Below are 26,713 nucleotides of genomic sequence, written 5' to 3'. Positions count from 1 at the left end.
TTCTGGTCTGACGCACCTTTTGTCTCTAGCTGAGGATCTATGGATCTGTCTGCAGTGATAGATCCTGGCTGGAGAGTAGAGAAAAACAATAGTAACAAGTGTAAACCATTGCATGTTACCAACTCAGCAGACCGTATAATGGAGTTTAGAAATGGAGTTCTACTATTGTGACACACCAGAGCCATATTATGTTTGTTCTTGCTCACAGTCCTCATCGTAGAGGAAGTCATGAGCCTTTTCAGCCTGGACAATTATTTTTCTGTACCACAGTATATTAATTAAAATATATCTTTTTTTGCTTGTATAGAAGTTTCAGGACCGATATAATCCAAAGTATAAACAGCCGGCTGTCATTTCAAGTAAGTGGGAACTTATATGACACTTAATTGTGTCTACAATCTCTGACATATTAGAATATGCTGGTATGAGATTAGAAAAAATGGTTTACTTTTTCCCTAGAACAGTGCCATGCTTGTTCAGAGGCCAGGTTTGTTATTGCAGCTCTGCCCAAGTCATTAGGGTTAAAAGGCATATGTTATATAGTCATTGGGGTTTTAATGGAACTTTATTTTTGTGCATTAACTCCGCTCTGCATTCTTCTGCAAGCAGTTATAGAGATGGTCACTGACATTGACTCGCTGACAGTATCTAGTGTCTTGTACCCATGCAGATTTATAGTCAAACCAGCACTATTTGTTGTATAGTGATATCTTAAGATAACTTGACGCTAATGTGACTACAGCTATATTAGAGATAATAGAAGTATACTCTTCTGCTGTGTATCTTAAAAGAATTGGACATCTCCAGCTATCATAAACTCCATAGCTGCCTGCTAAGGAGATGGGGGTCTCTGAGACTGAAGAGGACATTTAGCTAAGGTTCTGTCCAGTGTTTTTCCATTGCAAACAGAAACCATGACACAATGTTGAATTTGTCGCATGATGGGCACCAGTGGCTCCATCAAGATATTCACCCTTTTTTGGGGAAAGTAGCTTTGCATATGCAGCACTATTATACACACGAAGAAGATAGGCTTCTAATACCGTAGCACCTCTGACATAGATTTTCCCTACTGGACCACTCTGTAGAATATATAGACTTCGATGGCACTGTTTTTTTTTTGTTTTTTTGTTTTTACTGGAAATTTACATTTTCTCAGAGCTTTCCAATGGTTGGAGATGTCAAAATTGTAGCAAAAGAGTTTGGGTGCTCTGAAGTCGTTCTGGTCACCTACTTTTGGGAACGTTGGGGGTCTGAACTAGCAGATTCCCTCACCACCACTAATAGTACTGTATCTCCTCACACTATAGACTATTGTGATGATATGACCTTTTTAGTGAGGTGTCCATAAACCTTTAAACCACAAAGCTGACTACGTGGCTCTACTTTATAAAACCACTGGGGGAAGTCATAGAAACTGGATCCATGAAACAGATCAGGTTAGGATGTCAATCAGATTTCATCTGTTACTTCTTAAGCACTTCAGGACTGCTCATAGATTTTTAACGTCCAAGTAGCTGGAAAACATTAATTTCTTCTATGATTATTAATAGTGGTTCTTTGCTTCTGTGGGGTGGAATACATAGACTGGGTGAGCTGACTATTTCTCCAGTTCATTGTGACTTGGTGGTCTTGATCTATCATTTTGCTACTGAGCTCTGTAATGTTCTTAAAGTTACTGATGTGATGTCTGCATATTAATACCATTTTGTTGCTACATTACAGATTCATCCTTCAAGGACATCCCTCAACCTGTTATCTCTGCATCACCTCCCTCAACATCAATGTCCATAGGGAAAAGAGACTCTGGCCAGGCGCCCAACGCACCCTGCCGAGGCGTGCCTGTATCAGGTATAGACAGGTATGACCATTTTAGGACCCTGAAATTCTAAATTAAATGGACAGTTTACTAGTAGCCTGTCCCTTCTGTTTGTTCATATAACATGTACATGAACCTCAACTTCACCATAGCCTCTTACTATATAGGAGGTCAGACCAGTCATTGGAATCTGATGGGGACACAAGTGGCTCTCGGTCAAGATCACAGTCAGAAGAGCTGCTGCAGTCAATGGGAACCTCTCCGTCGATGGATGCTTTCCCCATTGAAGGTTAATTGGATACTTAATAACAAACCGAACGTTACCTGATGAGATTTTAGACTCTAGAAACTATCTTTGATATTCATAGTTTATGTGGGTCGGAAGGGGTGTCGTCTCTCCTTAAGGAGAGCACCCAGAAGGAATGTGGAGATACCTAGGAGGTGGGTGAGGAGACTTACAAGGCACACAGCTCAGAGAGGATTTCATGTCCCCATGATGCACATCCTGTGAAATCTAGCAACAGTGTTCTCTCTCAAGTTACAATATTTCGAGATTATAGTGGTACTCCCAAAGTGAATCAATATTGTAATTTAAAGGGGTTGTCCCAAGTTATAATAATAATCCCTATTCACAGGATAGAGGATAACTTTATGATGAATGAGGGTCCGACTGCTGGGGCTCCCACTGATCTCGAACAGGGGTCCTGAAGCCTCCACATGAATGGATCGGAGGTAGTCTATACACTTTGCCGCTGTATTCATTTCAGTGAGAGTACTGGTGATTTCCGAATGCTTCTACTTGGCAATTTTCAATGCTTTTTAACTTGGCACAACCCTTATGAGACCATAACCTAGTGGAAAATTGGTAATTAGTTCTGAAAACAACAAAGTATCTCCCCGAAATAAGAAAAATTGAAGAAAACTGAGCTCATAAGTAATATAAAGAAAATCTTTACATATCAAAGACAGCTGTTGTAAGCAGTATAAATAACTCAGTGGATAGAAGCACAGTGATTAGTGGGGGTCCATTATAGGAATTTGTCTGATAAAATTGACATCCTGACTGCCTTCGGTCTTGCAACCAAATGTTTGTGTGTGTGATAGAGGTCGTCAATGTCTGCTGCATTGTGTAATCATTTTGATTTTGAGTTACAAGCATCCAAGAAAGTAGATTGTAAGTTGACCATATTGTTACCTGAGGGACCACAGTATAGTATTACAGAAATAATCGCAACTGTTAAGTCCTGCTTATAGAGCAGGTGTGCCGCACATCAACATCTCATTATTCAGAATTATAAAGTACAGTATTCACAGATTAAAGGGCCACTTCAACAAAAAAAGCATCCATGTCTCCCTCACCTGATTGCCTATCTCACTTTGGAGGCCTCCTTTGTGTATTGCAGCTACTTCCATGTGGTGCAGCTTCCTATTTGATGCTTATCAAGCACCATCTTGAGAGTGAGATTTTTTTACTTCCACTTACAAATCTATCCCATGATGCATCAGCACAGCATTAACTAGAGGCTAGCTATTCTGCCTGCCGGGGGAACAGTTTAATTTATAATTACCTTCTATATTCACCTAAATAAGCTACAGACCATAAGTATACAGTCAAGAGGAAGAGGAGCTGTGATCTCCTCTATTATAACTATGTGACAGAAGTGCCTGTGTGCCCCTCTAGGCAGTTTCTATGGTAGGGTCAATGTAACTGTATCACCCAAACTGAGAAATTGACTAGTTTCAGACAACATAAACCCAAGTAGATCTGAGCTGATCAGACTTGAGATCACATGACCATCTAAGGGTAAAAAAAAACAAAACAGGAGTTTCATAGCGAAAATTAACTAGCTCAGTTATGTATACTGGGAGAATAGCTACAGCACAAATGGGGAAAAAAAGCATCAGAGTGGCCCTTTAGCTGCTTGTAATTGTAATACAACAAACTGATTATTAGACAAGAATTCAAAAACTAAATTTACTATTGTACCCAGATGTAGTGGACTCGGCCCTGTGGACGGATTTCAGTAGTGATGTTCTGGAGTTTGAGGCGGAGTCTTGGAGCTCAGTCGTGGAATCGTCTTTCTGCCATAAGCAAGAAAAAAATGTCATCAAAAGACAGGATGTTATTTTTGGTAAGTTACTTCACAAAACTCTATATGGGAAGGAAATAAGCAGGAACATTGTAGTACATTTCTAATTTCTCTTTATTGTTTATATTGTTTTTATTTGGTATGTTTGTATAATGCAAGAACGGATCAGTAGAAGAATCGTTCTCTAGCTCTCACTGTTCCCATTAATTGACTTGCACACTGAATGGCCACGTTAGACATCGGCTCTTTCACGATTTGAGCCTCACAGTATGGAAATTAAACACATGATCTCATAGTGCAGCATCAAATCAAGTGACACGTTTTCTGTGGATCAGTCTCAGTTTGAATCCACATTAAAATGGGAGAATCTGAGCAACTACCTGCTCATCGGAACTAGACTAGCTGAGGCCAGGATTTTAAAGACTGCCAACCTGCTGGGATTTTCTTGTGCAACAGTGTCTTGCCGTTCCTTATTATGAATAGGTTATAATCGCAGATGACCTGTTCCAGTGTCATTGCTGTCTAAGAGAAACCGTAAGGCAAGACTTTACTGGGTAAAATAATCCAAAAGTTGGATAACTGAGCAGTGAAAAAACCTCACTTGGTCAGATTAATCCAGATTTCTGTTCCACCATGCTAACGAGATGGTCAGAATTTGGTGCAAGCAGCATGCATCGCTGAACCCTTTCTTGATGATTTCAACACCCAGTGGCTATGCCATGCCACAAGGAATTGCTGTGGCTTTGAAGACCAAAGGAGGAGGTCCGATTTGCTACCAGATTGAGGTCTCCTAATAAAGTGTTCATTCAGTGTAATACAATAAGTTGAGCAAAAATGTACAGAGATCGACAAATCAGAAATGTCAGTGCTTATGCTCAGTTTGTCTCCTCGCTTCTTCAGTTGAAATCTTCAACAAGTCCAAAGTATCTGGGGTGCAAGCTACAAGTTTGAAATAATTTTCTTATATGTTTGACCTTTTTTAAGCTGCTCTTCTACCAGAACAGTTGAGGAAGTCCATTTTTCCACACTGTCTAGGGTTGGTTCCTGTTTATGTTCTTCAAAGAGTCATTTTCAGACTCTATCCAGTAATGTTTATAGTTCTTTGTCAAATGGTTTCTTTCCATTGGCTGAATATAAACAGGATTATAGTGTTTCTGCGCTTTTACCTTCGAATAATCGTCTGGAGACCAAAACGGGAAATCCTGTGTCCTGATAGAAGAGGTTTTATGCAGGTCAAGCAACCATTCCATGTCCTCGACATGTCTGCTATTTCCCCGGCAGATCTGAAAGCCATTTCACAGTTGTTGGATGGCTTAAATATCATGCCTATATGATAATTGGAGGTATTAATGTATCAAAAAATGCTAAATTAGATTGTAAGCTGGGCTGGGAAATTGAGTTTCATAGGTTAGCCAACTGGGGTAATGGATCTTAATTGTAGGATTTTCTATGGAGAAACATATATGTCTGTTATAGCTAGTATGTAGCAACTCCGTGTCCTTTTTTTTTTTTTTTTTGTTCAATCTATAGACCGATTAGGCTGAGCTCTCGCTAAATATAAGTATATGATGGGATGGCACATAACATACATGCTAAATGTATCCTTGGGGTTTGTTATCAGGTGGAGGCTAAAAATGTCCATTTAGTATCCGTCTGGCTATTTATACATCAAGAGAATGAAATGGGCTAATAAACTACACTGTTCCATCCAGCATAATCTTCGGTGGAAAAAAACCTGTATCCATTTAACCAATACCATATTAGCATGTGGGTGATGGCTGCCTCTGTATGGCATCTGTTTTACGGATACATCCTAAGCTTTCAATAACTTTTCATGACCGATCTATTAAACAGGACTTTATTGTAAGTGCAATTTGTGACTCATAGACTAAAATGTTGACAAAAGAAAATAAAATCTTGTACTTATGATTAGAGATGAGCGAGCATACTCGGTAAGGTACATTACTCGAGCGAGTAGTGCCTTAGCCGAGTATCTCCCCGCTCGGCTCTAAAGATTTGGGAGCGGCAGGGGAGAACGGAGGGGAGAGCTCTCTCTCCCTCTCTCCCCCCCGCTCCCCGCCACAACTCACCTGTCACCGTTGCCAGCCCCCGAATCTTTAGAGACGAGCGGGGAGATACTCGGCTAAGGCACTACTCACTCGAATAATGTGCCTTAGGGAGTATACTCGCTCATCTCTACTTATGATACTTTTTAATGGCTAGCAGAAAGAAATTATGTTAACAGCTCAGGCTTTTGAGGCTATTTAGGCTTCTTCCATTAGGCTTGTGTCAGCCTGATGGTTACCAGCCTGATGAACAGACCTAAGTAGTTTTGAAAGCTTGCTGTATTATCATTTCTTTTTTTTTTAGCAATGAAAAAAGTATAATCTCTACAAGATTACTTTGTTTGTCTTACTGAGAACAACAACCTTTTCTTATGGTGGCTATTATGATGCCAAACTGTATTCTTTTCAATCATAGGCATTCTTTCAATGGATTCATCATGTAAAGGCTTTTAATGTATCTGTTAAACAGCTCCCACAGTAGTCTGACTAATGCTAGGCTGGGTTCATATTTCTTTATTGTCTACATCTAGCTATCTGTCACCAGGTTTCATTTTTGAATACCCAAAAACATGTAATCAAACTACAACCATAACGGATCCATTGACTGTCTCTTTAATCAAACAAGCAGAGCGCAAAGATGCTAACTTTGGATACTATTCGATCTGGTTTCCATTAATTTTCATCTTTTCTAGAGGACATAATGGCATAGTCGACTAATAATTAGACTCCAACCACAAAAAATGACTTAAACAAAAATAAGTTACAAATGATCCTCGGCCTTGCTGTAGCCACCGGATTACTAGCATGAGTCACTGACTGTACCTAGGGGAGAAACATTTGATTAGGTTTAAGTATAGTTTTGAAGTATTTGACAACCAATGACTCTCCCCGGTCCAGTCTAGAACTTACCTCCTTATAGAAGCTGATCAGGTTGGTTTGACAGAAGCGGTCTCTCATAAATCCATGCTGATACGGAGTTATACAGTTATCCTGGTACTCCAGGATAGAATCTCTTAGAAACCCTTCAAACATTTTACCCACAATAAAAGTTAGACTTACCGGTCTGTAGTTTCCAGGCTCACTTTTTGACCCCTTTTTGAATATCTGCACCACATTTGCTATGCGCCAATCCAGTGGAACAGACCTGGTCGCTATAAAGTCCTTAGACACAAGAAACAATGGTCTATCCCATTACCTAATTCCCTAATGCTGGGTTTACATAGGGCAGATTTGCTGCGGTTTTGCCGCAGATTGCCGTTGCATATCCACACTGCGGCAAAGCAGTGCAATGCAGCACAAATAAGTTTTGTGCCAAAAAGCTGTTCTCACAGTGTGGATTTTTTCCGCACAGCCGCAGTGCGGAAATGCAACTGTGGCACGGTTTTCAAAGATGCAGCATGTCCATTCTACTGTCTTTTCCGCAGCGCTTTTTTCTCCATAGGCCTCTATGGACGCAGCAAAATCCGCGGCAAAAAGTAAAAAAGCGCTGCGCAATAAAAAACGCTTGCGGATTTTTCTGAACGAAAATGCGCAGGAAAATCCGCAAGCCAAAATTAACCTTTGAAGCGGTTTTGCCTCAGCAGTTCTTCTGCGGCAAAATTGCAAAGGAAAAACCGCAGCAAATCCGCCCTGTGTGAACCCTGTGTGACTAAAAGAAAACGAGAATGAAGTTTCATCAGACAACACCTGATACTGGCTTAGAAAATCTTGAAGTCCTACATATCAAGTGTTAGTGTACGGATAGCAACCCTAAACTAGGAGTATTTGTGAAATTTGGTCATTTAGAGCAGGGGTCCCCAACCACTGGGCCGCGGACCGGGGCCGGGCCGTTGGGTGGTTAGCGCCGGTCCGCGCCACCGCCGGGAATTTTGCTCTAAACACAAGGCCCGCGGCCCAAATCCGGCCCGCTGCCTTGTGCTATGTGGCCCGCGGCGTGCCGACCTGGCTGACCACTGAAGCGATTACCAGCGGGGGCGCCGCAGCTCCCTGCTGATAATCGCGCTGTTCCCGGCTCACGCACTTACGTCTGTGCAGCCAGGATCCTCTTCCCCAAGTCCCCTGCTCATTAGTTCCGCAGGAGAGGACTCGAGGAGAAAGTGTTTCGGGCTGCACACTGACGTCAGGGCAAGCAGAGAGAGAGCGACAGCAGGGAGGAGGTAAGTATATGGGTTGGGGGGGCTGCCTATTACTGGGGGGGCTGCCTATTACTGGGGGGGCTGCATATTATGGGGGGGGCTGGTTATTACTGGGGGGCTGGTTATTACGGGGGGGCTGCATATTATGGGGGGGGCTGCATATTATGGGGGGGGGCTGCATATTATGGGGGGGCTGGTTATTACTGGGGGGCTGCATATTACGGGGGGGCTGCATATTATGGGGGGGCTGCCTATTACTGGGGGGTGGGGGTGGAGGCTACTTATTACAGGGGAAGGGGCTGCCTATTACTGGGGGGGGCTGGTTATTACTGGGGGGTGGTTGCTAGTTATTACAGGCGAAGGGGCTGCCTATTACTGGGGGGGCTGGTTATTACTGGGGGGTGGGGGCTACTTATTACAGGGAAAGGGGCTGCCTATTACTGGGGGCGCTGGTTATTACGGGGGGGGGGGGCTGCTTATTACAGGGGGGGCTGCCTATTACTGGGGGTGGGGCTGGTTACTACTGGGGGGGCTGCTTATTACTGGGGGGGCTGCTTATTACTGGGGGGGACCTGCTTATTACTGGGGGGGGCTGCTTATTACTGGGGGGGACCTGCTTATTACTAGGGGGGCTGCTTATTACTGGGGGGGGCGCTACTTATTACAGGGGAAGGGGCTGCTTATTACTGGGGGGGCTGGTTATCACTGGGGGGGGCTACTTATTACAGGGGAAGGGGGGGGGCTACTTATTACAGGGGAAGGGGCTGCCTATTACTGGGGGGGCTGCCTGTTACAGGGGGGGGTCTGCTTATTACGGGGGAGGGGGGCTGGTTATTACTGGGGGGGTGGGGGCTACTTACTACTAGGGGGGCTGCTTATTACTGGGGGGGGTACTTATTACAGGGGAAGGGGCTGCCTATTACGGGGGGGGGCTGCCTATTACTTGGGGGTGGGGTACTGCCTATTACTGGGGGGGGCTGCTTATTACTGGGGGGGCTGCTTATTACTGGGGTGGGGGCTACTTATTACAGGGGGAGAGGCTGCTAATTACTGAGGGATGGGGGCTGTCTATTACTGGGGGGGAGATAAATTATATGCTGTCCTATGTGTGTGCTGGGGGGGGGGGATAGATTATATACTGCCCTATGTGTGTACTGCCAGGACATTTTAAATGTCATAATTAAATAAGAATGCACTAAACTCCAACCCCCTTTGTAACCCCACCCCCTATAACCAAAGCCCCGCCCGTGTCCCGCCCAACCCTGCGGGGCCTTGTAAAAATGGTCTTGCTTGAAGCTGGTCCCTGGTGCCAAAAAGGTTGGGGACCACTGATTTAGAGGGTTCAAGCGAGGCATCATGGTTATTTTTTGGTAGTATTTTTATTCATAAGAAAAAAAATAAAATGTTTTTGAAGGTTTTCCTTGGCTCCAGATAAAATTACTGAGCTTTTAACTCTATTATCCCAGCGCACAAAAGAAATATTTAATTGACAATTTCAGCTCTGCTGCATCTCTAAGGAAATATAGTAGTCCCTTTCCAGTGTCCTGAATATACTCGTAGTAAAAAAGTGTGATTAGTCTGAATATTGGACGAAGGATAAAAATAAGGTAGATTGCATTAGTGTAAGCAGATTAGCCATAATTGCATTGGAAGTAACCTATAATTAACTCAGGTTTCCTGTTCCTTACTTTTCCAATATTAATATAATTACAACTGTAAGGGGAAAGAAAAGGAAGGAATCTAAATCATACCATATTTTATATACCTCTCCTCCCTTAAAGGGGCTGTCTGAGTTATTTTTTTTTTAATTTGTGCTCCCCATGTCAAAGCAGGGGCGTAACTATAGAGGATGCAGGGGATGCGGTTGCACCCGGGCTCAGGAGCCTTAGGGGGCCCATAAGGCCTCTCTTCTCCATATAGGGAACCCAGTACTATAAGTAAAGCATTATAGTTGGGGGCCCCGTTACAAGTTTTGCATCGGGGCCCGGGAGCTTCAAGTTACGCCTCTGTGTCAAAGCGCATTAAATGATCATATACGCGCCTCTCCCGGGTCCCCGCATTGCAACTCCGGTCTCTCTCTCTGGTACTGTGTTTAGAGGCTACAGACTGCAGCAGCCAATCACTGACCACAGCATTCAAACACTGAAGTCTATGACTGCAGCAGCCTGTTACATACTGGAGCCACGAGGAGTCGGGAGAGGTGATTATATGTGATCATTTCTTATGTTTTGACTTGGGGAGCAGGGATTTTAAAAAATAAATAAAATGTTAAAATCTGGGGTGCATTCTCATAAGCTTGGCCTAAGTTTGTTACTACGTTGTAGGACAGCAGGAGGACCTTTGGTCCCCAGCTAGAAACAATATCTCAGGTTAGAGCTTTAATGCTTTGAAAAATACAAGTGACCTTTTTAAGGATTTAAATCTTAAAGGCAATTTATTGCCTACTTTTGTTTTACTAACTGATAGTGAAACATAATCTATTTTTCTAATTTGTTTTTATTTTCTGATTTACAGCTTTTTTTCTTTGTTTTTTTAAATTCTATTTTCTATACATGACTACAGGGGCAGCCATCTTGACTTTGCTGCAGTTAACAGCATTTATAGATGCTTTACAGCAGATATGCCCCATTCATACAATGGACAGTGACTGCTGTCACAAGCATGCTTTGTGACCCGCACAATGGTTTTGTGCAGGGAAGGGGAGGAGGTGAGATGTAACAATCACCTATTGTGGATGCTGTAATAGCTATGTATAGGTGTTATCTTTTCAGTGTCTGTGATGAGGAGATAGCTACTGAAAGGCTTTCTGTACAGAACAGGAAGGGTCAAACTATTACGCTCTGTGGTCAGTGTGAATGCTGCAGGACTTTGTTGTTTTTTTCTAAACTAGATGACATCGGAAATTCTTCAAAAATATCTGTTTACCATAAATACATGATTTAATAAAACAGGTCAATTTCTAATGGCACATTCCCTTTTCAAGAAATGTAGGAGTAGTAGAAGTGATAGTTTATTTTAGTTGTATCATACTATCCTGTTGTTGTTTTTTACTCGTTCCAGAACTCATGCAGACGGAACTGCATCATATCCAGACCCTTTGCGTTATGTCTGAAATATTCAGGAAGGGGATGAAGGAGGAGCTGCAGCTGGACCACAGTACGGTGGATAAAATCTTTCCTTGCCTTGATGAGCTGCTGGAAAGCCATAAGTCCTTCTTTTATAACTTGCGAGAGAGGAAACAGGAGTCAAGGGAGGGGAACGACCGGAACTTTGTAATCCACAGAATTGGCGATATTCTTGTACAGCAGGTACACAACGGCAAGTCATTTTTCAGTAGTGGGTATGAACATATGTGCTACTTAACCTGATCTGTAGTAATAAATGCACAAAAAAGTAGCTTTCATTTTTATAGAAGTTCTCTTATTTTTGCGCATTCAGAACTCCTCTCTGGTGCACCCATTGTAATGGAGAGCAGGACTGGATGGACAGTGAATTAATATAGCCTGATCCTTAGAGATGAACTAAGATATATGATGTCAATCTTGTAATGAAATAGTGACAGTAGGAAATTTCAATCAAAACCTCACTTCATTAACCCTTGGTGACGCCAATTCTACATGTACGGTGGATGTGCACCTGGTTTGTATGCAGTAGGCTCAGGAGCCAAGCCCGCTCAATGTAGAGAGGATGTCCGCTGTCTTTGACAGGTGATATCTGGCTGTAGCAGCCACGATTTGGAGATAACCTCAATTGCTGCTGTTAACTATCTAAATGCTGCTGTTAGTTCTAAGTACCCTGAATAGCCCTGGCAGGAATTCGTTGGGGTGTCATAGCAGCTGGGGTTCTTGTGAAGGCCCCCAGGGCAGCCATGTATTTTTGCCTTTTAAAGGGGCCATATCGGCAAAACTTTTTTTTATTGATTAAAACCAGATACTGAGACCTTTTCCACTTTTCTATTCGGCTTTTATTTTCTGATTTGTACAATTTTCAATTATGTTGTCCATACATGACTATGATAGTGGCCATCTTTCCGAAGCTGCTCTTAATAGCATTTAGAAATATGCCTTACAGCAGTCTCATGGACCATTCACACAATGAACAAGAACTAACTCACTGACTTGTATGGGATAGTGTTTTAGACATGCTCTGTGACCTGCAGAGGTCATATTGCAGGGGGAGGAGGAGTAGATAATCCCAGCTGATCACCTATTGTGAATGGTGGATCCTGTGTTCTCCTCATACAGGTGTTTACCTTGCAGTGTAATCCTGCCTGTGGTGTTAGTAAGATAACTGGTGCAAATCTTCATCTTCAGATTTTTTTTTCAATATAGATTGTGACTGAAAAAAAATCACCAAAATAATTTAAAAATGTTATAACCCAAAAAATGTGCCTTTGGTACATTATAATAAAATGCCTGCAGGCATACAATATACTGCCATACTGAAATATTGCAGTATATTGTATAAGTGATCAAATAATTGCAAGTTGAAGTCTTGAATGCTGACTAAGAAAAAGTAGAAATAAGTAAATGAAAGTATTTTTTCCAAGAAGTATTAAATATTACAAGTAAAAAAAAAACTTTTCTCATATTTATAATAAAATAAAATAAAAAGTATTTGGTATCTCCGTGTCTGTAAAAGTTCGATTGAATAATTAAAGTAACGCATTATTTATGCTTGAACGCTGACAGAAAAAAAAATCTAAGTTGTATGTACCCCCAGAATGGTAGCCATAGAAACCACAGTTGTCGTGCAAAATACAACCCTTCACACAGCTGCATTGATGGAAAAATGAAAAGGCTGTGGTGGTCATAATAAGGCAACAGAATGTTTTTAAAAATATTTAATTTTTTTAACAGAAAAAAAATGAAATAAATTTTGTATCCTCCTAATCATTCTGACCCACAGAATAAAGTTGTCATGTTCTTTTCTACATGTGTATGCTGTAAGAACAAGACGACTCCAAAATGTCGCAATTCTGTTATTTTTTTCCATTTCACTCCACTTAAAAATTGAAAGCTTTATTTCAGTACATTTTACGGCACATTAAATTGTATCATGGAAAATTACAACTCTCCCTGCAAAAAAGACAAGTCCTCATAAAGCTAGGTTGACAGAAAAATAAAGTTATGATTATTTGAAAGTGGGAAGGACAAAACAAAAAATGGTCGTGTTCTCAAGAGGTTTAAATTTACTCCTAGAACTGGTATAGGGTGAAGAGTTGAACTTCCAGGTCTTTATATAAACAAAAAGAGATGAGCGAGTATACTCCCTAAGGCACATTACTTGAGCGAGTAGTGCCTTAGCCGAGTATCTCCCCGCTCGTCTCTAAAGATTCGGGGGCCGGCACTGGTGACAGGTGAGTTGCGGGGGGGAGAGAGGGAGAGAGAGATCTCCCCACTCTCCCCCGCTGCTTCCCGCCCACTGCAGGCCCCCGAATTTTTAGAGACGAGCGGGGAGATACTCGGCTAAGGCACTACTCGCTCGAGTAATGTGCCTTTGCGAGTATACACGCTCATCTCTAATAAACTTGTAACAGACACTTTGACATGTCGGTAATTTTTTTTCATTGTATAGGCTTATGCTAAGTTACTTAAATTATAGATGTTTACAACATTATCAAACTGCGAACGACGACCTGTCCGTCCGTGCATGAGTGAGTGAGTTAGTTTGTGAGTGACTTAAATGCTCTGCCCCTGATGACATGATGGTGATGTCATCAAAGGTCCTTCATCCCCAGTGAGGGAGTTACATGCTCCGCCCATGATGGTGACCTCACAGGTTCTGGATGCACACAGCTGCTGTCTGGCTAGGTATTCATTAGTATTCCATAGCAACTGAGACTGCAGGGGGGGGGGGGGGGGGGGTTTGTAGCCCACCCGTAATTTGCACAACGATGTAGCACCTGTGATGACGTCAGTCATGGGATCAGGGGCGGAGCATGTAACTCCCTCACTGGCAATAAAAGATCTTGGATGATGTCACCATCCTGTGTTCAGGGACGGAGCATGTAAGTCCTTCACTCGGGAAAAGTGTCACCGTCATTAGGGGCGGAGCATGATGTGACGTCATCACAGGTCCTTCATCTTCAGTGCTGTGCTGCTTCTGATCCCTGTTGTATGGGATGAACAATGTATGTAGCACAGCTGTGTGGCGCATTGCGGCACCAGAAACACTGGTAGTAGAATTTCCTAATAATTACTAGTCATATAATATAGAGCAGGTAAAAAGGTCTACAAACACTAATACCTGCTCTTTACCTGTGCTTGAGAGCCTTGTTGTGACCTATCCTAATGATGCTTGACTTGACTTCCAACTCAAACCCTCCACATGATATGTAAAACCTTGCAGGTGGCTGGTAGGAAACCCCGTAGTATATTCTCTCCACCTGTTGTAAATATCATCTAAAGAGGCTTTTAAGAAGATGATGGCCAGCAATGTAAGCTTCATTATATTTTCACTGGCCAAGTGAGTAGCCTGTACATAAAGGAAGACTTTGTTGAGACTGGAAGGGCCTAAACCTTTTAGAAGCTTGGATATCATGTTGATTGATAATAGTCAGGCGTGAAGGAGTCAGCTTCATCTAAACGTAACACTTGGTGAAGTAATACTGTATAAGCCTCTAACTTGTTGCTTACATGTCTTTCCATAAAGTTTTCTGCAGAGAATGCTGAGAAAATGAAGAGGATTTATGGAGAATTCTGTAGCCATCACATCGAAGCTGTGAATTTGTTTAAAGAACTTCAGCAAAACAAAAAGTTCCAAAACTTCTTGAAAGTAAGTGAAGAGCAGTCGCATATATGTGTGTGTGTGTGTATATATATATGTATATATGTGTGTATGTATATATATATATTTATTTATGTGTGTATGTATGTATGTATATATGTGTATATATGTGTATATATATATATATATATATATATATATAAAATAAAATGAATTATAGTACATTATGGTATCGTAGTAATTGCACCGACCCATAGAGTAAAGTTAGCATGTAACTTTTGCTGCAGTGTGCACTCCTTGGAACCCCTCCCCCCCACACTAAAGGTAGCAAAGTTTCATTTTTATCTTTAATCTGTTTATTAGATTTTAAATATAACATACAATAGTAAGCTGAGGTACAATTATATATTTCTAAGGCATGGCCTAGAATTCCACAGCAAGAGTTATACCAAATAGTTCTTATAGTCTGTCTTTGCAACTTTTTTTCCAGCTTTTCTCATTGTCCTTCCAATCCTATAACAACCCGCATGTAACAACTGAAAAGCGGTTGAATTAGGGTTCTCAGCCATTTCTTTGGTAACAGTCTGTATAGTTACCTTTTATGCGTTGAGTCTCTTTGTCGGAGCGGATTGCTCATCAGAAATGTCATTTTTATCCGTTTTAAAGTTTTTTAGTATGTTCTACAAGTCATTAAATACCGGGGGTAGTACCGCTGAAAATATAACTCGCCCCGCAAAACACAAGCCCTCAGGCATCCTACGTTGATGGATAAATGAAGAGTTAGGACTTACCGAAAGCAGGGAGGAAAACCAAAACTGAAAAAGCAAATAGCTGCATTCTTAAGGGGTTACTAAATCCCCCCCATCTTGTATGGCACAGGGCTTCAAAGGACACCAAAGAGAGAACCTCTGTGTGATGCAGCTCTCCATTGAGGCCGGTACTAGATGTGTCGCAGTGGATCCATTTTGCCAGGAATTTATCTTTTTAGATCTAAACTTTTTTTCTTTTTTATTATTCCTCATGATCCAATGTTATTTCTGCTAAGATGTAAGTTTTCTCTAGATGTTTTATGGTGATAGGAATTTATCTGTAAAATCTTTACTGACTTTGAAAAGACAATCTGAATCCTAAAAATACTCTCTTGTCCCCCTCTGGGGAGGAGAAATTGTTAGAAAAAAGTTGCACAGCGACTTTATTAGCAATTTTATGCTTTAAACCTCGAGGAGTTGCTGCATTCTTCTTTTAGTATATACTGTACATACTATATCACGTTATCAGCTCAGCATATTATATCTTGTACTGCAGCGCCTCACTGTGGACACATATATAAATACATTTTTCTTAACATAGACTTAGGGAAGTATTGTACGATTTTAGGAACTGTTACATTTTAGGACTATTATGTGCTACTTGCTGAACTTATTAAAAGTTTTGTTTTTAGGTATATTCATTGAGAAATGAATGAAGGTTGCAGATAATAAACAGATCAATGATTATGTATCTGTAGGTGACAAATAGTAATCTTCAGGCCCGTCGTCGGGGGATCCCAGAATGCATCCTGCTAGTGACACAACGGATCACCAAGTATCCAGTACTGGTGGAGAGAATACTGCGATATACACCTGGTTTGTAACTTGGATGCTACACTTTCTCGTATGCATTGTTTCAGCACTCCTCATTACATCTGTCTATGTAGAATAGTTGTACCTCCTCACTGAGCTCCGCTCTTGTGTTTTGTTTAGAGGGCACCGAGGAGCACAAAGACCTTTGTCGATCCCTCGGCTTAATTAAGGACATGGTCGCTGCTGTGGATTTAAGAGTCAGCGAATTTGAAAGAAAACAAAAGCTGGAAGATTTCCTAAATAAGATAGAAAATAAGACATTCACGAAAATGAAGAATGGCAATGTCTTTACTAAGCAGGATCTAAGGATCAAGGAGAGGGTGCTGCTGCATGATGGCGTCCTCCTATGGAAAACTGCCACCGGGAGATTTAAAGGTATTGGCGCACTTGTTCATGAGAGGTTCTCTCCAGATTTAACCCTTTTATTGACCATTTGCATGACCTTTTTATGGAGTCTTGGCTGGACGTCTTACAATACACTTTAAGTGTATTGTAAGACGTCTGTAATATGGATCCGTAATACAGACATTGATCTGCATTTTCCTCCATATTTGGTGTAATTAATTTGACTTTACTGATCCGTATCGGTCCAATAGAAAAAAAAAATACAAATTAATGCAAACCTAGAGGTAAAAATAAACAAAAATATGGCATGATGGGTTTTTAAAACACAACCGTGAAAAATGCAGCCATATAAATAGATTTAGATTAGCTATGTATTATAGCGTGCAAAACACAGACCAAATTTTGAGTAACAATATGCTGGTCTGAAAGCGGCTTTAGGCTGCCTTCACACTGGCTACAAAATTGCACAATTTTGGAGCAAAGCAACATAAGCATGTATGTGAAGCCAATGGGTTCCTTCTCATTTGCTATGTTTTGTCTGATGCTATGTTGCTACAAAAAAAAAAAAAAAATCGCGGCATGCTTGATCTTTCTGCGGTGAGCTATTTTCTGTGGCCCATGTTTCCCGATGTAGCCTCCTTGCGATTTTTTTTTTTTGCTATGTGATACATTTTTAACATTAGAAACTCCCATTAATTTTTTCACAAGATTTTTACAAGAAAAAGGATCACTGACGCTACAAAATCGTGTGTACAAAGCCGCAATAGCGCAGAGATTTTGTAGCGCCAATATCTGTCGCCTGCGTGAGACCTGCTTTTGACCTTGGATTTTTGATGCTAATCAGTGAGACAAACATTCTTAAGAAGCTTGATAAGGAGATTTTTCCCATATAGAACCTGCTTTTTTTTATTCAGAAAGTATTTAAAACCAAGGGCAAACAAACACTATCAAACGAATACCGACAGGACAAGAAGACACACAGTTTCAACCCTCCTATGGGGACTGAGCAGTAACGTACGTACTCCCCTAGTGTGGCCAAATTAAGGCTGGGGTAGTAGAACAGACAGATGTTAGACTCCCATGTCGTACAAGTGTCACTAGCTAGTCCTGCTATGGGTTGAATCTGGTACTAATATAAATCCACAAGGCCAATGCGGCACCAAAGCTGGTCTCCCAGGTCAAATGGTGTAGCTGGGTAACAGAAGTCAAATGTGGCTTGGATGGTAGGTACTTGGTCACAGATGGCTTATTGTATAGACTGTGTTTGTGGTCGCTGGCCTATTTACTCATTCTATGTTCACATTTATGTACATGTGCTCATGTCATGCTCTCAAAGCATGCTCATATCGTGCTCTCATATCATGCTCAACGAGTTTCCCTGTCTGGTATCAGACAGTTCATCAGGAGCGGGGCATACAGATTGCCCAAAGGTAAGTATGAGCGTATCAAGGTTTACCAAGACAGGGAAACTCGTTGAGCATGAGGTTTTAAATACTTTCTGAATAAAAATGTATCTTTTAACCTAGATCTGTGAAGGGCCCCATATGTGTTATATAGATTACACATACCACTGTGATTTCCATATAGAACCTTCTTATCAAGGAACGTATAACAAGCCTGCTAGATGATTTAGGGCTGCTTTATCATTTGTTTCGTGCCTATATTTTTGCACAAATCACACCAATTTTATTTGAATTTTTTGTGCCAGATTATGTTTTAGCCTGTTTGTGTTTTTTTTTTTAATTTTTTTATTTTGTTTTATTGGATCAAGTGCCAAAACCGAGTGCCAAAACTGCACAAAAAAGTGACAACACATCAGGGGGCGAGGCTTATCACGACTTATGATTTTATCTCCGTCGTTCTAAAAAGGACAGGGCCACTTTAAAATAGACAAGGTGCAGATTTTGACTGCTTTTTGGATGCGGAAATACTGCAGAACGTCCTCATCGGTAATTCATGTGGAAAATTCTGCAGCATTTCCGCATCCAAAAAGCAGTCAAAATCTGCACAATGTCTGTTTTGAAACAGCCCTGGCCATTTCCGCCACATGTAAACATACCCCAGTGGTAATAGTAACCCCCCCGCAGCGGCCCCAGCGATAATGGTGACACACACACCCCTCCAGCGGCCCTGGCGATAATAGTGACACCCCCCCCCCCCCCCCAGCAGTAATAGTGACCTCCTCTAGCGGCCCCCGGCGATAATAGTGACCCCACCAGAGGTAATAATGACCCCCCTCCCCCCCCAGTGTAACGGTGACATCCCACAGCAGCCCCCCCAGTGTAACAGCGACATCCCACAGCGCCCCTCCCCCCCCCAGTGTAACGGCAACATCCCACAGCGGCCCACGTGGAAGGGGGATGCCTGCTGCGTGCCCCTATTGCTTTTTACCTGGCCTTGAGTGTCCCCCCTGCATCAGCACAGTCTCTGCCTCCCGTGCCACTGCCGATAGGATGGCACTTATGATATCAGGATGGATCTTCAATAGGGACAGCCGCCATCTCTGCCGCCTGTGACGTTGCCGCTGCCGAGGTTCGGCCTTCCCTCAAGGAGCAGGACGGCACTGGAATTGTCCCCGCCGCTGACGCTTCTGCTGCTCCTGCTGTGCTCCTCAACCAGAATGGGAGTTGTGGGAATAAACATGCCCCCAGCCAATCAGAAGCTGGGGGCGTTAACAAGTGTCAATGCTGGTGTATTATGTCGTCAGCCCTAACTTCCGGTAGCTACATAATACACCAGTACCCAGCACTGCTAGCAGCGCAGCTGTGTGAATGGCAGCAGAAAGCCACGGCCCCTGCCGGTATTCACAAGTGTTGAGCGGCCAATGGCGGCAGAGAGCCACGCCCCCTGCCGGTATTCACAAGTGGCGAGCGGCCAATGGCGGCACGTACCAGTAGGGAGGGCTGTGTGTGCCGCCTCTGGCACGCGTGCCATAGGTTCGCCACCACTGTCCTAGAACATAAATTTCATTTAATATAAATGTAGGTGTCCCCTACCAATATTCTACCACACTAATCTAACACTATGGGCAACAAAAAACATTCTTACTATAAGACAGTTTGATAAATCTCCTCCAGTGTCCGTAGGGAAGTTGTAGGGAGACATAAACTTCACTTGATCCTGCTTTTTATGCTTGGTCCAGCAGTTTTGTCTACAAAGGGATCATGGTTTAGTTGGAGTACGTTTTTCTGACACACTTTTCTGACTTCTTAAAAAGTTTTTTCCGCAAACCCAATCCAGCACTGAGCGGGTGTAAGTTTTGTGGGCCGACTTATCTTGGGGCAAAACTGAAGTTTTCTTTTTGCTGTGCGGTTTTGTCTTTTGCCAAAACAAAATGCTACAAATGAGCAAACTGTTGCACTAGGTTTAATAAATCTGTTGCATTTTGTACTAGTGTAGGGAAAATGGCATGTTAGTAAATAATTTCTGTTTTGCCTCACATGATAAATCGCGGCCTAAGTCTTTGAAATTTCTAGAAAATACCATGTGAGGCCAATTACAAAATAGTAACTTTAACCAGGAAATCTTAAAGGGGTTTACCAGAATAAAAAGTTGTCCCCTATCCACAGAATAAGGGATAACTTGTAGATTGGTAGGAGTCTCACCACTGAGATCCCCGGCGATCTTGAGAACTAGAATCACATGTACCCAGTTGTCCTCACTGCGGGGATATTGCTTTCTGTGTAGTAAGGAGAAGACTGAATGGAGTGCTGATCACACAAGCGCCGTAAAGCTCCATGTTCTTTCAGTGGGGCTCCACTTGGGTACTTCCATCAACCCCATTGAAATGAATGGAGCGTTGACCGCACATGCCTGGTCAGTGCTTCATTCATTCTGAAGACGCTGCAGGGGGAGAAGCAAACCTACAGTGACAGGCAAAAGGAAACCTGGGACCCCCATTCTTGAAATCAGTGGGAGTCTCAATGGTCAGAACCCCACCGAACAGCAAGTTATGGCTTATACTGGGGATAGAGAATAACTTATAATCTTTGTACAACTGTTTTAAAAGGAAACTTTAGCTTATTAAGCATCATCTAAGCATGTAAGCATCATGTAAAGGGGCTTTGTTGGTGACCTATCATCAGGATCAAGTCATTCATATAAGATTGTCGGGGGTCCAATACCCCACAGATCATTTGTTTGTCTCGTAGCATGCTAGAGATCGCCATGGCCCAGAATGATACTACAGCTCTCGATCAGCAGTACCCTGGCCGATCTGCTAAAGAAGGCCTGTCTGCTTTGGTGAATGCTTCGAACTTTATGTTGTACTGTTTCTCTTTTTAATTCCTCCTGGAAATGTAGATAAATTAGCAACAAAGTTGCTAATTTATAAATGCATTTCCATGAGGAATAACAGAGGAACAGCAAGAAAAGTATATATAGTATCTCCTTTTGTGAATGTATGGTTTGAGGTATCATGTAATACGGCTAAATGTCATAGCATATAAGGCTAGCATTCAGCATTGTTTAGCCCAGCAGTCGATGGAGCGAACTTTGTACCAAATAACCTTTGATTTGCCAGTTACAATACAATAGCTGTCAGTAAGGTTTAGGGTGATGGAGATCTAATTTGGAATAAGAAAGATTGTTCAGGGAAGAAGGGAAAATCTTATAAACTAAACAACCCAAGACTCCATCCAGGGAGTCCTACAGAAATTCGTATAGCTGGATGCTAAATGTACTGTGGGCTTTATTCCATGTGTGCACTGAAGCTGAAATCCTTGAAATGTAATGACTAATTCTGGCCAACGTAGGAATGTATTGAGGATGGAGCGCATTGTGCCAGCTGTCGTCATAAGTGGGCACTCCGGGTGAGGGGCATATACAGTATTCATGTTTGTATCGTGTTTTATGTGAATTGAGAATTTCCCCATTATCCCCTCCACTTAGATATTCAAGCTCTACTTTTATCTGACGTCTTACTATTCCTCCAAGAAAAGGATCAGAAGTATATATTCGCTGCTGTGGTGAGTTATATCCAATATGTTTTTCATTAATCTGTTATAATAACATGAAGCAACGAAGCGCTGAGTGGAAAGCGAATGTACTGCCAACTGGAAATCTTGTACCAGTCCCAGACTTGCTGAACTCTGTAGCGCAACACAAGCATGTTGTCTCCTATTTAATGGCTTGTGCCGTCATTCGTTCTGTTTACAAATCAATAGATTCAATTTGTCCATTTGTACTCTATTTTTCCTGCAAGTACCATGTGTGCCGTCTGCTATAATAAGCTGCATGGATGAGCTTAGTCCACATAGGGTCGTTTTCCAAATATGTTTTCCATGTATGTGTGACATCTTAAGAAGGTTGTTCCTCAACAATTAGCTGGCTCCAGGGTGTCCTACTGCTAAGACCCACAGCATATTATATATACACATACATATATATATCAGTGACAACTATATGAGTGAGAGAGATCTGCACATCTGCCGGGCTGCTTAGATAAAGAACAGTCTTACCGATACCGATTGTTAAATTAACCTGTAGACTTGCTCAAAGTTGCAAATAAGGGTGCTCCAACTGCAAAGTTCTTGATCCAATCAGTCAGACAGGTAGTAAGTAGTGACTAGAGCACCAAAATATTGACCTTATAGGACCCTAGTTACTATTATTACCAAGCTTATTGCAAGTGGACTAATCGCCCCAATAAGGATGGCTCCGCAATGACCCTCCACTATTAGACCTTGTTATGGTCCTGTCATAAAATCATAGAATGGTAGAGTTGGAAGGGACCTCCAGGGTCATCTGGTCCAATCCCCTGCTTAGTGCAGGATTGACTAAATCATCCTAGACAGATTTCTGTCCAGCCTCTATTTGAAGGCTTCCATTGAAGGAGAACTCACCACCTCCCATGGTAACCTGTTCCACCCATTCATCACCCTCACTGTCAGAAAGTTTTTTTCTAATATCTAATTTGTGTCTCCTCCCTTTTAGCTACATCCCATTGCTTCTAGTCTTTCCTTGTGTAAATGATAATAGGTCTGCTCCCTCTGCACTGTGACAGCCTTTCCTCTCTGTCTTTTTTTTTTTTTTTTGCAAGCTTAACATTCCCAGATCCTTTAACTGTTCCCCATAAGATATGGTTTGCAGACTGCTAACCATCCTGGTAGCTCTTCTCTGAACTTTGGAAGCTTTGACTAAGGAAGAGTACAGGGGGATAATGATCTCACTTGATCTAGATTCAATGCGTTTCTTAATACATTGCTGAAATGTGTTTGCCTTTTTAGCTGCTGCATCACATTATTGACTCATGTTCAGTCTGTGATCTGTTAGTATACCCAAGTCTTTTTTACATTTGCTGCATGTTAGCTTAATTCCTGCCATTCTGTATGCGCTTTTTTTCATTTTTCTTGCCCAGATGTACATCTTTGCATATCTTCTTGTTAAAGGGGTTGTCTCGCGGCAGCAAGTGGGGTTATACACTTCTGTATGGCCATATTAATGCACTTTGTAATATACATCGTGCATTAAATATGAGCCATACAGAAGTTATTCACTTACCTGCTCCGTTGCTGGCGTCCCCGTTGCCATGGTGCCGTCTAATTTAAGCGTCTAATCGCCCGATTAGACGCGCTTGCGCAGATGGGTCTTTTCCCTTCGGCTCGGTCCGGCAGCAGCAGCGTTCTGGCTCCGCCCCCTTGCACGCGTCATCGCGTAGCTCCGCCCCGTCAGTGTGCCGATTCCAGCCAATCAGGAGGCTGGAATCGGCACACGTGACGGGGCGGAGCTACGCGATGACGCGTACAAGGGGGCGGAGCCAGAACGCCGCTGCTGCCGGACAGACCCGAAGGCAGAAGACCCATCTGCGCAAGCGCGTCTAATCGGGCGATTAGACGCTGAAGTTAGACGGCACCATGGCGACGGGGACGCCAGAAACGGAGCAGGTAAGTGAATAACTTCTGTATGGCTCATATTTAATGCACGATGTATATTACAAAGTGCATTAATATGGCCATACAGAAGTGTATAACCCCACTTGCTATCGCGAGACAACCCCTTTAATTACAATTCTGTTAGTCGCCGCCCACTGTTCAAGCTTTTCTAGATCTTTTTGAATACTCTCTCTCTCTTCCCTAGTGTTAGCTATCCCTCCTAGCTTTGTGTCATCAGCAAATTTAATCAGCTTCCCATCAATTCCCTCCTCCATATCATTTATAAAAATGTTGAACAACACAGGGCCTTTGGTACATTGTATTATGGCCAATTTTCCTCAAAACATTGTGCACATACTGTGATCATCTGATTGCATGACGATATGGACAGGTACTTATAGTCAAGTGTTGACATTTTTCTAATCGTAGACAATTTTGTGAGAACTCGGCAGTAAGTGCCCTGTCTTTCTGTAACACCACCAGAGAAGAAATTAAAGGCAGTCTATATGCATTAGTGTTTGGTTGCCCGATCCTGCCGATAATGGTGGGACCCGGTAACTCTCCAGTGTGTACGTCAACAGCTCAACTTTCCCTGGCAGATAATGTCGGAGGAAAGAAGGATCCGTGATGTTTGATCCTTTTGTTCCCCGGTAGGTAGAATAGATGCCAGAGCTGTCTTGCTGTGGCTTACCTATTAAACTACACACAAATGTTCGGCCAGGCCAAACATTCTTGTGTATGCGGAAGCTGGAGGAAACAGCTGCAGTTGTTGAAAGTGTATGGGCACCTTAAGTTTGTACAAAACTGCTATGCAAGTCAGTGCCCTGTCTGTGTCATGTATGTACTTTATGTGCTGTATCCTCCAGAGTGAAGGACACTCGTTGCATTCAGTATCGCCTTTGGCAAATAGATGCTGTTTCTAAAAAAGAAAAAAAAAGTTCAGATTTTTATGAAAGTGGGGAGGAAAAACCAAAACCCAAAGGAAAAAAAAAGCTGCATCCTTAAGACCTCCCTCACAGGCGGTTTTGTACAGCGTATAGCGCTGCCTTTTCAGTCCTGTGCTAAACGCTGTACAAGGCTCCCATTCATTTCAATAGGGCTGCTCATACAAGGCTGAAAATGCAGTGTTTTCAATGCTGCGTTTTGAAAGCACTGTATGTTCTGTTTCTGGCCATTTTCAGTTGTGTATCGCCCATTGGAACGAATGGGCAGTGGTTTCAGCGCTGCTGAAAACGCAGCACAGCTTGGTACCGCGTATTTGACAGCGCTAAATGCAAGCTCTAGCTACACTACCTAAAAAAAAACAATACTGGCCTAGCAGGTGCCATCTGGGTCCCTCCCGCTGCTCTCTCTGGAGCTCTGGGCAAGCTTCCAGGCACTTCTCAGCGCCGACAGAGCATCTTTTTCTGGTAACTGGGTTTGAAGACCCCGCCTCCAGCAAGAGATTGCTCTGATTGGTTCCTTGAGCACTGGCTCAGCCAGTCAGAGGCGGCACTCGATGAACCGATCACAGCCATTCAATGAATGGCTGTGATTGGTACATCCAGCGTTGGCTCCAATTTGGATCTTCAAACCCCGTTACCAGCAAAAGATGCTCTGGCGCTAAGAAGTGCCCGGAAGCCTGCCCGGAGCTCTGGAGAGCAGCGGGAGGGACCCAGACGGCGCCTGCTAGGTGAGTATTGCTTTTTTTTCAGCTTCTAAAACAGCAGTAAATGCAGCGTTGAAAAATGCTGCGTTTCTGCAAACGCCTGTGTGAGGGAGGCCTAAGGTATTAAAAATTGAATTTCTAAACCTGATGGAAGCTAGATCCACAACTTCCAAATATTTGTGTTGAGAGAGCGTCGTTAAGGGTACGTTCACAGGTAGCAGAAAATTGGTGCCGATTTCCCACTGCAGAAAATCTGCACAAAGTCCACATCAAATCCGCTACAAAAAACACCACAAAATCTACTCCATTGGTGCAAATGTTGATGTGGTTTTTGCAGATCTGCAGCATATTTCACCCCTTCAATTGAAACCTCCATTGGCGCAGATTTGATGTGTTTTTTAGAAAATCCACACCACTTTTCACTATGTGTAAATGTGTACCCTCAGCCCTCTTTTCCTCCTATGGGCAAAAAAAATGAAAACACATTACAGTGTGTTGACACATAAGTTTTTATGTTAAACATATTTTTAAAGATTTTTTTTTAGATATTCAATGTCATGATCGATATTGAAAAATATTCTAAAATCCTGATTAGTAAGCTGAATAATAGTCTGATACTACTTATTTTATAGAGAAAACTTTTCAGTAGTCAGCTAATTGTCATAGGCAGGATTGCAATGAAAGGTGACACATATATTGACAGAACACAGGATGCACCATTCACAATAGATGATGGTCACAGCTCACCTTCTCCCCCTTCCTGCACAGTGACCGCTGCACAGACCATGCCTGGAACAGGCTCGCAGAGAAGTTCGTGGGTCAGCTCCTGTGCATTGTATGATTGACCCATGATCTCTGCTGTAAAGCATGTCTCAGTACTGTTAAATACAACTCAGGCAAGATGGCCGGCCCCGTAATCCTGTACAGACAGTAGAATATAAATCTTTGCAATCAAAAAAATAAAAAACAATTGGAAAAATGGAAACGGTTTGACTAGCTGGTATATATATATTTAAAGTTTGTACATATTTTGCAGGATCTAACAGATATGTAATATTTAATAATGGGGCAGCCTATGCTATCTGAGCTATTCTATAATTTATGATCATTAAATATGTTGTGCTTTTCCCTACAGGACCAGAAACCACCTATTATTTCTCTTCAAAAGTTGATTGTGCGAGAAGTAGCAAATGAGGAACGTGGAATGTTCTTAATAAGTGCGTCATCCGCTGGGCCGGAAATGTATGAAATCCATACCAGCTCCAAAGAGGAGCGAAATACTTGGATGAGGCAGATACAAGACGCTGTACAGAGGTGACCATTACTGTTGATGCTTTATATTCATTTATTCCATCCCATCTAGGTTTACTGCTCTTGGTGTCACTAT

The 26,713-nt window shown here is 42.3% G+C and overlaps 1 protein-coding gene across 6 annotated transcripts in view; it reads left to right on the top strand.

The window, feature by feature from the left end:
• ARHGEF28 (Rho guanine nucleotide exchange factor 28) overlaps positions 1 to 26,713 on the top strand; it is a 205,320-nt gene that overhangs the window by 158,515 nt on the left and 20,092 nt on the right. For all 6 annotated transcript variants that reach the window (XM_066602904.1, XM_066602905.1, XM_066602906.1 and 3 more), the window contains 10 exons: positions 308 to 359; positions 1,726 to 1,861; positions 1,987 to 2,108; positions 3,811 to 3,951; positions 11,171 to 11,418; positions 14,765 to 14,887; positions 16,347 to 16,464; positions 16,582 to 16,836; positions 21,697 to 21,773; positions 26,462 to 26,640. In XM_066602904.1, the coding sequence (XP_066459001.1) occupies positions 308 to 359; positions 1,726 to 1,861; positions 1,987 to 2,108; positions 3,811 to 3,951; positions 11,171 to 11,418; positions 14,765 to 14,887; positions 16,347 to 16,464; positions 16,582 to 16,836; positions 21,697 to 21,773; positions 26,462 to 26,640 (1,451 nt within the window). The remainder of the gene's footprint in view (positions 1 to 307; positions 360 to 1,725; positions 1,862 to 1,986; positions 2,109 to 3,810; positions 3,952 to 11,170; positions 11,419 to 14,764; positions 14,888 to 16,346; positions 16,465 to 16,581; positions 16,837 to 21,696; positions 21,774 to 26,461; positions 26,641 to 26,713) is intronic.

Source organism: Eleutherodactylus coqui, chromosome 5, assembly GCF_035609145.1.
Source record: "Eleutherodactylus coqui strain aEleCoq1 chromosome 5, aEleCoq1.hap1, whole genome shotgun sequence".
NCBI lineage: Eukaryota > Metazoa > Chordata > Amphibia > Anura > Eleutherodactylidae > Eleutherodactylus > Eleutherodactylus coqui.
This window is presented reverse-complemented; position numbering and strand designations above follow the sequence as displayed.